The sequence below is a fragment of the Elephantulus edwardii genome, unplaced genomic scaffold, assembly GCF_000299155.1.
Source record: "Elephantulus edwardii isolate Elephantulus edwardi_28Jun2011 unplaced genomic scaffold, EleEdw1.0 scaffold00073, whole genome shotgun sequence".
NCBI lineage: Eukaryota > Metazoa > Chordata > Mammalia > Macroscelidea > Macroscelididae > Elephantulus > Elephantulus edwardii.
The window spans coordinates 12,666,541-12,683,194 of NW_006399823.1; the positions used below are offsets into that span (position 1 = coordinate 12,666,541).

Here is a 16,654-nt window from a genome sequence, read left to right on the forward strand (position 1 = left end):
TGAATCCACCAACTGGCTGTTCCATAGGAAAAAGATGGGCAATCGCCTCCCATGCAATTTACAACATCTGAAATCCCGCTAGAGGGTCAAGGTGTGAGTTGGTTCCAACTCTACAGCACATTAACACCACCAAATTGAAAGGAGAAGATTGCCCATTTTTCTCCTGCTGGTAGATTTGAACCACTACTGGGACATCACTCTTGGGTTAGCAGCACAACTGTGTATGGAATATGCCACCAGAACGCTCTCAAACAATTTAATTATTAGTAATTATTTTTAGATGGAGGGCTAGGATAATTTGATTTCTCTTTTTTAATTTTTAGTAAGATTTATCAGACTGTATATCAGTAAACAGAGAAAGATCAAAATTATAAGAAGATGAGATGTAAAACATAGAAATGCTTTCTTTACACTTATTTTGCAGATAAAGAAAATGTTCCCTTTGGAAGCGCATATACTAAAACTGGAACGATACAGAGTAGATTAGCCCCTACACAAGGATAACATGCAAATTCATGAAGTATTCCAATTTTTTTTTAAAAGTAAAAAATCTACTTATCACTTATAGCACAAACTTTTATTTCTAATGAAGTCTTTTCATTATCATTAAAAAAAAGTAATAATAATAATAATACTGGAGCTAGAGCAATGTGCATCCTGCTGATGAAAGAAAGCTAAGAACTCTGATTAGAAGCCATATGCAAAGCACAAAGCCACGTAAAATGTTACCTATAACACATACCTTAGAACACACACCTAATATTTTTAAAGTCCAACAGTAATAAAGGAGTATGTCCTATAATGGTGACCAATTTCTAGTGATCTGCTTACCTGTTTTTCATTAGCCTCAGCCTCCGTGTGTGTATTGCTTCTTCAGCTAGTTGCTGTGGACTATGCAAACCCACCAATGAGGCAGTCATCACTACTCCTTGTGGCAAAGCTGTAGTAGAAGCTCGGATCTGGTAAGTTGGCATGTCACCAGTAGCAGCTGCAGTAAAACAAAATATTACAAGAATACATAAATCATTCACAATTTGGCTGTTTTAAGTACAACTGACCTGGAAATAACAGACTTCTCTTTATATGTCTTAAGAGATTGTTTTCGCTCACGTTTTAGATGAATACACTGAAGCGTTACAGGAATCTTAGGTATCAAAGATCTTCAGCTAGGAGCAATGCTTCATAGGTAGGAGCAATGACATTCAGTATGCTCTCCACATTTAAGAAAGGAAGATGTCCTAATGCATTTGGCTTTTATCAAAGGCTAGAGTGGAGAGGATTTTCAAGTGAAAGTTCATTTAACCTAAAATCAGCGATGTGCTGATAAACATTTAACCAACAGCTTTCTGGGAAGAAAAGCCTGCTGCAGCGTTTGCCAATGCCCATGTTGTAAACACTTTCACAATGTTCAATTTTGAGCCACCAGTGTGGTGTCACTGATGGTAGAGCTGGGAAGCGCTGTGCAAGGAGTAGCGTGCCACATGGATAGATCAGATGTGAATAACCTCAAGTGTAGATATTTATAAGTGATGAGTTTTGTGTGGTTTATGAATGTGGACTTTAATGTAATTTATTCTCTAAACAGATGCATTTTAATAATGGTTGTTTTCACAACCTGTTTGCAAAGATCCTGTAAATTCAACAATCAGCTCTATCAATCCTGTAGGAGCTGGCTCTAAAACGCCAACAGAAAACAGTTGGGAGGAAGCAAGACATCTCCATTCCTGGGACGTTCAATAAAAAAACAGCCCTACAGCCTAAATCATGCCTGAAACAGTGACTAAGTCTCTTCAGGTGCAAACCACATGACCAGAAAGTGACTGAAGAAGTATTAGAAGGAAATCTAGCTCATTAGATCTTCAGTTAAAAAGGGGGAGGAAGATAAAATATCCAAGTTCTACCTAAAGTTGGTTTCTCTGAGGAAAGATAATTTTGTTTTCCTGGAATTATAATAATACATTTCTGTATGTTCATTTTAAAAAAACCTAACTGTAGTATAATCATTCAGAGAAAAGACATTTAACATTTATTTAGTATTCACACTGAATACTAAATGGCAAGTCCTCAAGATTTCTTAAGATTTTATCAGCTGTATTCAATAAAGGTTCCTAGAAGAGGCAAGTGGGTTTGAGTACTGATATTATGTTCCTGTCTCAACCAGCATCTCAACTTTGAGAATGTATGTATCAATCAGAGTTAATCTGGCACAAACACATGCTCTCTCAAAGCTAAATGAAAAGGGGTGGGGATGAAATATGTACGTGTGTGATACTATCCCTTAAACTAATACTAAAGCTGGTCAAAGCCACATGTCAATCAAAATGAGAAATACAGTATTCCTGTATTTTATTAAATATATTTATAAATACAATGTAAGAACTAAGATTTGACCAAATTGGGAGACAAAGAGGTGGGTCAGTCGAGAAGTCTTAAAAAATCAAAACAAAAATGAACTGATCTGTAATTATTCTGTATGTGGTATGTGTTCATCTTCTTTTCCCTACGGCACAAAAATTAGATAAAACAATAAAGCAGTAAAAAAGAATGACTTGTCTAGATCATTTAAAGGAGGGTTCTTGAAAAGTTTTACAACAATACAATTGTAAAATTATACTTCATCTTTCTATATATAATTTTTAAAGAGTGGTGATAAATGGTCACTGTGATACAGTGATCACCTGCAAGACTCTATTAATGAACTTGGATAAACTCCTAAATTGCTTTTTGTGAGTATTGAGAATATTGTATACACAGATGTCTCATTATTATTTCTGAATTTTTAAATGTTGTTATGAAGTGCCATTGAGTCATAAACTCACAGCTGGCCCTCCAGAAGGTCTTCAAAGCCTATAAATTGACAGGAGATTGCCCATTTTGCTCCTGTAGAACAAGCGTTTGTTTGACCAGCTTGTCTTCAGGGCAACTCCTTACCCATGAGGCCACCAGTTGTTGCTGTGTGCCACTGAATCAGAACCAACTCACAGCTGACATCCCAGGAGGTTTTCAGAGGCTGTAAATCACACAGGAAGAGATTTCCCATCCTTCTCCCATAGAGCAGCTGGTGGATTTGAACTGTGTGCCTTTGGGAGAGTAGTGCAGCTTCTTACTGCTAGACCATCAGAGCTCCTTCCAGAGCTCCCTATTTTTTAAATAGTTAAAAACAGGTATAGAATCTCTGTTAGCTTATGAATAGTTTGGTTTTTAAGGATCTTTATCATACTATCACTAGAGATTGAGTATAGCACAGAATAATGTAGTTCTCCTGGCTTTTCTCTTTACGTCCATCTGGGGAAGGAGGGTATAGGCTGATATAGGTTGAAATAATGGTCAACCTTTGGGTTAGCAATCAGATACTTTGAGGACCACAGCATTCTAAAACTGAAGCAACAGCCAGGGCTGAATGAGGATTTTATATGTCACTCTATTGACATCTGCAGGCAACATGGAACACAGACTTTAGTCTAGAGTTGGTTTTCCCATTCAAAATACAGCTGCTCACAAAGAAGGGAATAAAATTAACTAACTGGAAGGTATAGAGCGGCTCATTATACTCTTCACTCTAACTCTGTGCATGTTCACTATTTTTTTGTAATAGTTGAAAAGAGGGCTTTTATGGTATACAAGATAGTTTTAAGTGTATTCATTACGGAAGGAAGGAAAATAAAGGGGATAAGTAAGAATGCCCCTCACTTTAATGGAATAAAGTTGTTGGTATTTTACTTAATAGAGATGGCTTTACTTTTCCTAACCTTCCTAAAGCCAAAGTAAGGGAGCTCTGGTGGCCTAGTGGCAAGAAACTGAGCTGCAATCCCAAGGTGCATGGTTCGAATAAACCAGATGCTCCACTGAAGAAGGAGGGGCAATCTCCTCCTGTACCAGTTGGACCTGATTTCATGGTAAACATCAAGAAGAAAAAAGCGGAGGGGGAAAGCCAAAATAACCATCAAGGACTAAATTTAGTTCCATGGAGGAAAATGTAAAAGAATGTATGATAGTCATTTCAAAATAAGCATTCTTAAAACATTTTGAGAAATGGCTCAGAAGGAAAGAAAAAAATTAAATTTTAACTGGGAAGGGAATGATATATTTGGACATATATTAGCTCTGAGATGTTTGCTCAAAAATATGGACTTTGTTACTATTTTTAAATAAAATACTGCTTTAGGTCCTTCAACAAAAATTCTAATTAATTAGCTCAAACCAGCATATGAATTGCAAGTTAGTATAAAATAGGATGAATCAGTAGACATTCTTTAATTTCTCATAAAATTTCTATGATGGTACACCATCTAATGATCAGTGAATAAACTCCATATATTCAAATAGTAACGTTCATAAAAAAAGACATGGGCAAAGAGAATCTCTTGCTTTGTGGAAACCTAGATTTTGAAAAATGGTCCTTTTGAAACAAGTTGTAAAGTTTTTGTCTGAGCTAACCTCCATTTCCACTATGTGAATTAAGTGTTAATGTGAAGTAGAATAGATATTTACGGAAGCCACTTCAAGGAGCTCTCTTCCATTCTCTGATGCATATTCTTTTCTTATACTCTCATAAAGGCCTACTCTTGTTCCATCTAATTACTAAAAGTGTCCACATTTCTTTGTCATTCTAGAATTTCACAGTACAAACTACCTCTTTAAAAAAATAGGACATTACTAGGGGCTTAAAAATTATGACTGAAGAAGGAAATTAAGAAAAAGACAACTATACAATATTTTCTTTTTCTCCTCCCACAAGGAGAAACTTTTAAAATCAGGGCTAATATCTTTTATAACTTGGTCTCCTTGGCATCTAGCACGGTACTTGGCACCTAATGGGTATGTGATGAGTTTATAAAATGCCTAGTAAATTCTGAACCTGTTAGAGTTTGATATAAAACTTATGGTTATTTTAAGATTTATATAAATATGCAGTCTTTCTTATACACTAATATCATTATGACTAACTCTTAAAGTCTTTAACATTAAAACATATAGAATAGAATGCCCTGTTGTATGTTTATTCAAACTGGCCTTTCTTGATAAAGTCTCCCTTTGGATACTCATCTAATTTGATACTCATTGTGGAAGCAGAGTTGATATAATGTGAACTGGCATGAATATTTTTGTTCTTTTTGATAATTAAATATCTCATGGGAGGCGAATATTCCTTGAACTCTTGATTCTGGCCATCACTTCATACCTCTCTTTGCAACCTTTAAACAGCGAACAGCAGAAAAAGCATGGGATTTGGAGTCTGGGTTCTAGTGCAGCTCTGCCACTTACCAGCCATGTGACTTGGGGCAAGTTCAGTTTCCTCATCTGTAAAATGGGGATACATGATCTCATTTAATACTCAAGAAAAACCCTGCAATGTATGTTAAAGTGTCTACTACAGTGCCTAGCACATGGCAGGCATTCAGCAAATATTAGTTCCTTCCTTAAGTTTGGAAAGAGAATGTTTCCAAATTATGCTTATACTGTATATTAGATCAAAGGCATATAATATCCATAAATACAGTGTTCCCTGGAGTTTTCCTTCTAATAATTATGGCAAATAGGATGACTGAAATGTATGGCTCTTCATCGCTATTTTGCTTAAAAATATGTGTTAAGAAACCTTAAAAGTTTATAATTTAGTAGTATACCTTTAGAGTATAGATTAACTAAAAAATGAAATTCCCTTCTCAAGGTATATAATAATTTTAAAAAAGAACCTAAAAGGTAGAGAATCACATATAGCCAAATGACACCTTCTCATCAGACTTGTGATTTTAAAACCTCTTAAGTAAAAAATGTAGGAAACAAATTTGAAACTCCTCCAGATACCTGTCTTACTAACTTGCAAAGTGAAACAAGTGCTCAGCACCCCAAATGAAAGGGACTATCCTGCTGGTTCAGTTATTTATTAAGCTCTATAGCACTGAGCACACTACCTGAATGCCTAAAAAGATTTTTGTATACAGAGTTCCTACCTTTGTATGGTATTTTACAGTGTGCCGCTATACCTACATGTACCTAAGTAAGCAACAGAGATAACCTAGAAGTCATGCTTCTCAGCAAGCACTTCTCTGCCTGGCTCCAAGAATAAGTGACTGACCCCATCTTTATTTTGGCCTGCTCGGGAGGGGAACATCCCAAAACAAAGATGGGGTCAGTAACACCCAGACCAGATTTGTCTTACATGACACCAAATTTTCCCTTCATTGCTTCATTTTCTCCATGAAAATGATGTCCTATGTAAAAATAACTAAGCATTGACATTTTTCAAATTTAATGTGACAAGTAGACTAAATAGAATTAAGTCATTAAATATTTGTAAATTATGACCTAAGCTGCTTAAGTGAAAATTTTAAGTCAAAAAGTCTGTGTAAAAGATGCAAAGTTAGGAATACTGCTATTTATGAATTTAATTTTAAATTTAATATATGTCCTATTGTCTGAAACAGTACTGAGCAAATAGTCTAGAAGAAAATCCTTTTTAACTAAAATAATGCTAATTTTACCAACAGTGTATAACTCGCTTACGTAACCCAAGTGACATCAGCCAACGTGGCATGTGAATTTTGAGAAGTAATGAGACACTGTGTGAGCAAAACTAGACAAGAAGTCTGAAGACCCTAACTGATCCATCACCTCCCATCTCTCTAAGCCTGGAAGAGCCACTGGCCACACCGATAAGCATGTAGTTCCATGTAAAAGTATCTCATGGTATTTGTCCTGTGTGCATCAATGAAATCATATGTGAGTCATTGGCTAGTTTTTTTTTAAAAAAACAATTGTTTTCTCCAAGAGGCCTACTCAGATCTTGACTCTTGATTGTTTCCTGCTGTTGTTTTTGTTGCGTACCATCAAGTTGGAACTGACCCATAGCTGACCCTTCCTTCAGCAGGTTTTTAGAGGCAGTAAATCATATGGGAAGTGATTGTCCATCCTTCTCCTAAGGAGCAGCTGGTGGATTTGAACTGTATGCCTTTGGGATTGCAGCATGGTTTCTTTCCACCCGACCCCAAGAGCTTCCAACTTCCTTCTTAGTGGTCTCTTGTCGCCCTCTCTATGTTCATTTCATTGCTAGCACTTACCATAATACGCAGTGACGTTTACTTTAACATTCAATAATGTGAGGTTGGTTTTATTGATCTTAAATTATATTTCATAAGCATTTTTTTTTCAAAGATGGTAGGAAAACACATAATGGCAATTTCAGTAAATCTTCTACATGGTTTAGAGTTTCAATAAAATATTGCCTTTCATTCTCCACGGGATTATAACATCCTCGCTAGTAACTTGCAAGAAGCCATTATAACCTGATAATAATCATTCTTTTATGTGAAAAGTTCCACATAAAAAGAATTTCCGATGCTCTGCCGGAGAAGGAGGAGCAATATCCTCCCGTACCAGTCAGATCTGATTTGACGGTACACGCACACAAAATAATAAAAATAAAAATTAAAAAAAAGAATTTCCCATCATTTTCTTTGCCCACTGGCACATACATTCTTATTATCATTAATCAAATATTAACTAAGATACTAATTGCCAAACCTGCATGAAATGGGATGTTTGGTTTTAATAATTCAGAAATCTAGGCTGAAAATGTATTACAATTAAGAATCTAAGAGCATATGTAATTATTCTCCTAACAATCGGCCTATGAATAAAGAAAAGAACCATTTTCAATAAGAATTTATAAACTATACTCAACAGAATTAATAAGGTAATCTTGTAAACTACAGATCCTAGAGGCAAATGCATCGTTTACTCAGAAGGCTGCTATTACTGTAGACTGAGTTTCCCAACTCTATGTGTAAACGATTCACTCACTCTCACTCAGACTGGAACAGAGGTGTTGCAACTGATGCAGAGCTAACCCTTCAGCGGGTTTCAAATGCTGATGATTCTATTGGAGGAAATGACCCGTCTTCCTCCCATAGACCCCCTGGTAGATTTGAACAACCCAAGAGGAGGCCCCTCTGGGTTAGCTGCTCAACTCCCCAAGAACTATGCTACCAGCACTCAGTTTCATAGGTTGAGGATAGCAGAGTATTTTTTTTTTAAAAAAGGACAAAAGGGAGGAGAAAAGTGTGACTATATTCTAGGTAGTGAGGATATTTGTTTTGAAACTTGCTTGATTTACATAGTAAATATAAAGGCATACATACATAAATGGGTCTATGTCCACTGTCAAAAGATTTACAAATTTTAAAAAACCAAAGATTTACAAGTCACTTATCTATATCAAGGGAGTTAGTGGTAAAAAACTACAATGCAATCTCAAAGGCATGTGGTTCATAACCATGAGCTGCTCTGTGGGGAGATGTACAGTTTCCTTCTGTGAGATTTACTGCCTCTGAAACCCTGCTGGAGGGTCAGCTATGAGTCAGTTTCGACTGATGATGAGATGATGATGCTGATGCCATGACATACACAACAATCTAGATCAAGCCACAAAATTAGCACAGAACTGAGCACCAGAGGCCTGCCTGAGTTCCAAAGCTGTTCCACTATACATGAAAAAATGTTCTTTACTCCTGTGCTCTTTGGCTATTAAAAAAAAGGGGGAGAGGAGAAGCAAATATCCAAAACTATGATAATGATAAAATTAGTTTCCTGTTCTCAAATAGCACTTATTTGAGAGAACTTTTGTTATTATTATCTCTCGTGTTAGAGAAATGGTGAATGGGAATGAAAAGTTTCACAAAGAAAGATCTAAACCTACTAGTAACTTTTAGGGGGGGAAAATGAGATGTACAAAAATGCCTTCTGACTCTAAGAATCACAAGACACGCAGCGATTTAGATTAAGTTTCTATAATAATACTGTAAATTGCTAGCTCCAGCAATATACAGTTTTTTAAGAGTTTCACAGAAAACACCCACCACTTCGACAAAAACAAGGCAATAGACACAAAACAAATTTTACTTGCTTGTAAAATGCTGCCTTTAAATACTCAAAACAATAGACTCTTACTACCCAGGAAGAGAACGAAGACCCATTAAATGAAGAGCTTTAACAGAGGTTAAGCCGCTCCTAATTGTACATCCTTGCTGAACGCAACAGCAAATTCAGTAATGGGGCACAAACAAGACAGCAATGAATATAGTGATGCGGTATATGAAGAACAGTAGCAACCACGTCTTTCAAAATCACTATCTGAAATAGTACTAAAAAAACCAAACCATGTAAAAGAAGTATTGGGAGGGAGAAAAAAGTGCTGAGAACAAATCTAAATTCCAGAGGCTGAGGAAATAAGTTAAAGGCGGGCACTTCCGGAGTGCGCACTAGAGGGCGCTCTGAATCACGAGTTCTTAGGTAGCTAATCAAGCTTAAAGACAACCCTTCTCTCTACACATATAGTTGATTTCTCACAGACACGTGCAGGGACTGCCTCATCAGCGGGAACCACCTTACCCCTAGAGCCTTGCCAGGCATCCCTGAATTCCTGCTCCAAGAAGCATTACAGGTTCAGGAGAGGTTTCCCCCTCGTCAAGCTACTACTTACCTCCAGGACAAAAAAAAAAATAAAAAAAAATAAGAGAGACTGTGAGCAAAGTGACGCTTACAAGGAAAAAAGAAAGCTACACGGTGTAAAGGAAGGGCGATCTTGGAGACAGGCAGAGATGAGCTACCTTGCAACTCTCGGTCAAGTCAGTCAGCAGCACTTGACAAAGCAGAAAGGAACTGACTAAATCGCAGCATGATTCGGAGCTGACGTCAATGTGCAGCTCGCTCGGAGTTTAACTTTTCCACTTCCCTGCTGCAACACGATTCCAGGAAATGTGATGACGTCAGCCCTTTGAACTCAATTAGCGGAGGAACAGACCATTTTCAACACAGGAGGAAAGAAACAAGTAGGCGCGCAAACATCCACAGCCCAATGGCTCGGATTCGGCTGGGAGCCGCGATTGATTTTTACGCAGCAATCAAATCGAAAGCTAGTTGTTTGGGGCTTGTGAGTTTATTTTTTAAACAACCTGAACAACACATTATCTTTAACTTGTGGTCGGACTGAATCTGCAACAGGTTGCTGATGAAGTAACAGCTTATTTTAGGGAAGAATGGGGGGGGGGGGAAGAGGGGGTGGAAGAGAGCAGAGAGCGAGCCAGAGAGTGAGTGCTGGAAAGCGATTACTGCCTTGATTAAAGAAACCGCACAACTTTAAGTAAAGAAGCAATTACAGCAAAGATGCTTTAATAGAGTGAACTGAATCTACTGAGATGTAAACGAAAACAAACTCCTTACTACCACTAGAACATTAGCTCTTCTGGAAACACGCAGACATAAGATTAAGTTCTCTTTTCTAGAACTTCTTCCCCCCCAAAATCTGCAAAATGGATCTAGGATCCCGCTTTAAAATCCTTACCTGTTTCATCTCCAGTTACAGCCATGATGGGCTTCTGCATACAGAAAACGGTCTGGTCTCCTTATCACACACAGTTCAACATCAAATGTTCCAAACTAGCAAGCATGTGCAGGGTAAGTGGGAGTATTGACATCACAATGACATCACTAGCCTATCGCTGCCATCAATTTGCTTTGTCACAGAAGGGTTCAACTGAAACCAAAGCCCTATAAAAACGCCTCAGACTAAACCATCTTAAATGCTCTCGTTTCTCATTTTTACATAGAAGTCTGTTGAGATACGATCTGGCAAAAATAATGCCTCATTAGCATTAAAGTAACAGGGTTGTTGTTAATGGGACTTCTTTATTACTGCTGTGTCTAAAGTTTCTAGGTAAAGAGAAGAGGAAAAAACAAGGTTTTTAAAAATATATATATATAAATCATAGGAGGAAAAAGATTCTAAGATTTAAATGGGGACATGGAGATTTAAGAAAAAATTTAAATCAGCACAGAAAGACTAAGATATATCAAACACATCAATCATTGTATCAATCAAATATATCTAATAACATTTTTATCTGCTTAAACTATTAGGGAGCTCTGGTAGCCTAGTGGTAAGAAGCTGCACTGCAATACCAAAGATACCAAAGATAAAGAGTTCAAATCCACCAGCTGCTCTGTGGGAGAAGAAAGATGGGCAAACTCCTCCAGTGTGAATAAACTGCCTAGGAAAACCTGCTGGAGAGTCAGCAATGGGTTGGCTCTGACACAAGGACACATAACAACAAACTATCTGCTATACTATTATAAAATCTAGCTGTTCCTATGCTTATATTGAACTCATCAGAATGAAAATTAAATTTTTTAATTAAAAAATCACGACAATTAAATATTTTAGAGAGAGCATTCTTTCATAAATGATAGCTTGCGCCATACAAAACAATCCATCGTTTGGGGCATAAAATAGCAATTTCACATGGTGAATATTATCAGATTAAACTCACCTGAAAAGAGTTCTGGGATTTTTTTAAAAACAACCAAACTAATAAAGCACAATTGCATTTAATAAATTTACTTCAAATGTCAGGATGCCCAAAGTAATTTTTATCTCAGCATTTTTCTAAAGTGGTACTTAGGTGCTCAAAAAATATTAGTGTAAAAAGAGAATAACAGAAAAGATGGCTGGTTGCTTAGTGAGTTCTGTTATGAGTAAAGTTGTAATAGACTCCCTGCGCTAGTTAAAGGCAATCAGCACATGGAACTAATAACATTTTTAGAGGAAAAGGATTTCACCTTCATTTGGTAAATGTTTATTGTACATTTATTGTATGCTAGGGTTTGTGTTAGGTAACCAGGGAAACAAAAGTAAATATAATACTCTGATCCTTGGCCAATCAGAACTTACCAACTAGTGCAGGGCAAAGTCATAATACAATATGCCAGGCACCCAGGAAAGGTCCAGTGGGAACACACAGGGGTTCCTTAGCCAGGTTTGGAGGATCAGGGAAGGCTTCCTGGAGGAAGTGCTGTCTAAGATTAAATTAAATAAACCTGGAGAAAGTGTTAGAAGTGTTTCTGTGAGAGCAGACAGCTGAAGTGATGGGGAGGGGCAGAGGAAGCTGGCAGTCATACCAGAGGAAATGAGAGCAATCCAGCATATAGCTGCCCACACCATGTGGGTGACGCTATGGAGTCTGAACTTTGTCAGTCAGTAATAACAGATCTACAATGAAGGGTTTTGAGCAAGAGGCTGATGTGATTTGCTGTCCACTTTAAAAATAACATTTAATTGAAAATTTTTTTAAAAAAATTATTCTTATTTGTGTGTGTACCACCAGATCGGATTTGACTAGTACAGGAGGAGACTGCCCCTCCTTCTCCAGAAGAGCGTCTGATGGATTTGAACCATTAATTGAAAAATTTAAAAATCTACCACTGTCGGTCTTCTCTGTGCCGCACCTCCTGTCGACATGGTGAAGTTGAGCAGAGGCTAAGCAAAGATTGCAGCAGCTCTTCAAGGGCGGCCAGTTTGCCATCCGTTGGGGCTTCATCCCGCTTGTGATTTACTCGAGATTCAAGAGTGGGGCAGTTCCTGGAATGCCTGAACCAACTCTTTTGAGCCTACTCTGGGGATGAAAGACTATTTGATCATCTGGATTTGGAAGCAGTCAATGAATAGAAAGGGCATGGAAGGTGTTGCACTCTGGCTGCTCTAAGAAATAAGACATCGTTGAGACATTCAAGATGGCACAGACCTCTTATTTCACAAATGCATCTGTAGCAGAGCAGAACCTCTACTGAGTTATTTATAACTATATAAAAATAAATGTTTCTAGCAATGTTAAAAAAAATGCACTGCTGTCAAGTATAATGAACTCATAACTGATCCTCCAGTAGAATTTTCAGGAGGCTGTAAACTGCACGGGGAAAGACTGCTCATTTTTCTCCCACCGAGCTGCTGGTGGATTTGAGACAATGGAGAAACGCTGGCTTCGGGTTAGCAGCACAACTTCCTAGGAATGGTGCCACCAGAGTGCCCTAACTGAAGAAATGGGGGGGAAAAAAATAGAAAAGGGAAATGTTGGAACCAGAGACTCATTTTTATAAGATATAGTAGTAGCTCCCAGAATTGTTATAAGGGATGAAGATAGCCACTCTAGTGGATTTCCAGAAACAATTCCCAAAACCTGGACCAGGAAGGAAACTACCATCTATAACACTTTCAGGCAGATCCAGAAGTTGTTCCCCAGCCACCAGGGTTGGGACTACAGTCAGCTGCAGTAATCGAGGGCCTAGCATACTGACACTGGTGATGGAGAGCACTGAGATTTCTGACCTGAGGGAAGAATCCACCAAGTGGACTTGCTGGGAAGGGGTAGGGAGGAGAAAAGATGTCACCCTGCTCTTGAAGCAACAAGAAAGATATTGGTATCTCATGGGAGCAGGTGAACAACAGGAAATTTGGGAGTATGGTTTGGACTTAAGGAGCCAGAGTCAGATGTCTGACATCCAGGCAACTAGTTGGTGCAGAGTCTTATTAACTGAAACCAGGAAAGAGAAGGAGGTCATCTAGGAGAGTTTATCTAGTCAAGTGGGAAGAGGGCCTGGGATGCAACCCTGAGGAAACCTACTAACACTTAGCAGGTGAGCACAGCAAAGGAGACTGAGCACCCTGAAAGAGAGAAAACCAAAGAGACTTCGCCACTGTGGAAGTGAAGGAAGCAGCAGTCAACAATCTCAACTACTCTAAAAAATCAGTCAAGTTTAAGAAGATTGGGAATTCACTAATGAAACAGATGCGACCTTTCAGGGTGCGGGGCTTTGGTGGAGTTGTGCTGCTTACTCAAAGGCAGAGCCCCTCTGCGACTTCCAATCTACCAGTAGTACCAAAGGATGGGTGACTTATAGTCTCAGAAACCCAATGGAGGGTCAGCTATGACTTAAGTTTAACTCAACAGCAATGAGCAGAGGGGAGCTGTCAGTGTGAAGGCAGGGTGGAAAAGGGACAGAAAGAAAGCAGCATCTCTACTAAGTTCAGGAAAACAGGACAGAAATGCTCACTGCTCCTGCTGTCAGGACCACAGAACCAGAACGGTAGCTCACCACTAGTAAAAAGGGGAAGGGAAAAGCAGAAGATCCAAAGTCAAGAAATAACATTGCATTATTTGTCCATGACATGAACGTCACATAGTGTCACAGAGTGATTCACAAAAAATCATACATGAGTTTAGCATACCTGACAAACTTTTTTAAAAAAAGCAGTAACATTCCTCTACATTAGCAATAACTGACTAGAAACTGTAATATTAAAAAATAAGATATCATTCATAATAGCAATAAAAACCACAAAGCATGCCACCCAAGCAGACATGCACACCCATGTTTATTGTAGCTTTGTTCATAATAGCAAAGAGTTGGAAACAACCCAAATGCCCATCAACAAACAAATGGCTAAAGCAGCTCTGGTATATTCACATAATGGAATACTATGCAGCATTGAAAAACAAGGAACTCATGAAATGGATGACCCTGGAGGACAATATGCTGAGTGAAATATCTCAGTCACAAAAGGACAAATATTGCACAGGGCCACTGCTGTAAAACGGGATTGACATCAGGGTTGAGTGAAGACAGAAAAGGAGGGGAGGAATGATATATACGGCATTGAAACAGATGAGGGAGAGAACTGTTTAAAAGGGACATATGAATGAGTATTCTTGTCATTACAGAAGTCCAGAGCGAAGGCTGCCTAGTGGAATAGACTTGGGGGTAGGGATTGCATAACAATGAACGAGTTTTTCTTTTTCTTTTCCAGGAGAAGAGTAAATTGGGGGAGAGAGGGAGTGGGTAGGGGGAAAAGTGCAACAATGAATGACTAGAAACCCCAAGTCTTTGTAAACTTCCATTAAAATTAATTTAACCCCCCCAAAAACACACCCACTAATTATTTACAAACTAACAGAACAAAGACCTCTTAAAGAGAAAAATGTTAAAGATGTAAAATGAGATCTGAATGAATAAAGAGGACTTCTCAATTTCTGAACAGGCCAAAATAATGCTATAATTATTTCAGTTTCCCAAAATTAATTTATAAATTAAATGCAAGTTTATCTTTAGTTTTATTGTTTGGTGTATTGCTAAATTCATCTTAGAAACCCCCAAACTCCAAAATGCATCAACAAAGAAAGATTGTTCATGAATAGCTCCATAAGCATTACAAGGAAAAAAGAAAAAAAAAAGACAAAGAAGAGGAACTTGTGCTGTGCGCTAACATAATAATATGGCACGGGTGTAAAGAAACAGCGATCAATGGTCCAGAACACATCCTAAGGTGGGATCAAATGTGAATGACCACTAACAACAGCAACAATACATTAAGTTTATGCCATAAATTCATGGAGAAAAGGGGAGCTCTGGTGGCCTAGTGGCAAGAAGCTGCACTGCAATCCCAGAGGCGCACGGTTCAAATCCACCAGATGCTCTGCCGGGAAAAGGAGGGACAATCTCCTCCTGTACTAGTCAGATCCGATTTGACAGTACACACACACACACACACTAATAAAAAAAAAATTCATGGAGAAAGGCCAAGCAAGGAGAAGAGAAAGACTGATTCTAAGACAAAAATGCTACATACAAATGTGGACCCAAGTGAATTAAAAATACTAATGGGAAAGGTGAAATAGAAAGCTAGTAGATGATGATGTAGGTAAGTATCTTTGTGACTTGTAGAAGAAAAAAGACATTTAAAAGAAAACTCCCAAAGCTCAGCTTTATGTGTATATTAACCTATATTCCCTACTTCCATAATCCCTATAATATAACCTATTCTCATCATGTAAAACAGAATAAAAGCTCTTTGTTGCTAAAGAATCAAGTCTTTCACCACAACAAGATAAAGGTAAACAATCCAAATGAAAAATGGGCACAGGATATGAACAGACAAGTCACCAAAGACGACATTCAAATGGCCAACAAACACATGAAGAAATGTTCAAAATCCCTAGCTCTAAGAGAGATGCAAATCAAAACAACTATGAGATATCATCTCACCCCAGTCAGAATAGCAAAATTTAACAGACCAGCAAGCAACAAATGCTGGTGAGGTTGTGGAGAAACTGGAACCCTTATGCACTGTTGGTGGAAGTGTAAAATGGTGCAACCACAATGGAATGCGGTGTGGTGCTTTCTCAAAAAGTTGCAAATAGAGATACCATTTGACCCAGCAATTCCACTACTGGGAATATACCCAAAGAGACCATAACTGCCACCCAAGCAGCTATATGCACATCCATGTTTATCACGACTTTGTTCACAATAGCAAAGAATTGGAAACAACCTAAGTGCCCATCAACAAACGAATGGATAGAGAAGCTGTAGTATATCCACACAATGGAATACTATGCTGCATTGAAAAACAAGGAACTCATCCAATATTATTCAAAATGGGTGAACCTGGAGGACATTATGTTGAGTGAAGTATCTCAGTCACAAAAGAACAAATAATGCATAGTGCCACTGTTGTAAAATGGGACTGACATCAGCGTTGGGGGGTGACTGAGAAATAATGTATACTACATTGAAACAGATGAGGGAGAAAACTATTTAAAAGGGATATGCGATTAGGTATTTTTATCATGACAGGAGTCCAGAACAAAGGCTGCATAGTGGAGTGGACCTGGGGAGAGGGAATGTAAAACAATGAAAGAATTTTTCTTTTACTTTTCAAAGAGAAGAATGCACTGGAGGGGAGGGGGGTGGGCAGGGAGAAAAGTGCAACAATGAATGAATGGAAAAATCCAAAGTCTGTAAGTTTTCATTAAAATTAATAATA

General features: G+C 38.1%; 1 protein-coding gene across 12 annotated transcripts in view; it reads right to left on the reverse strand.

Moving 5' to 3' along the window:
• CREM (cAMP responsive element modulator) overlaps window positions 1-16,654 on the reverse strand; it is a 110,906-nt gene that overhangs the window by 6,008 nt on the left and 88,244 nt on the right. For 6 of the 12 annotated variants that reach the window (XM_006888925.1, XM_006888920.1, XM_006888919.1 and 3 more), the window contains one exon: window positions 832-988. In XM_006888925.1, the coding sequence (XP_006888987.1) occupies window positions 832-988 (157 nt within the window). Of the gene's footprint in view, window positions 1-831; window positions 989-5,265; window positions 5,302-10,342; window positions 10,428-16,654 lie in introns of those variants that run through there. The other 6 variants (XM_006888924.1, XM_006888922.1, XM_006888921.1 and 3 more) reach the window with 3 other exon arrangements.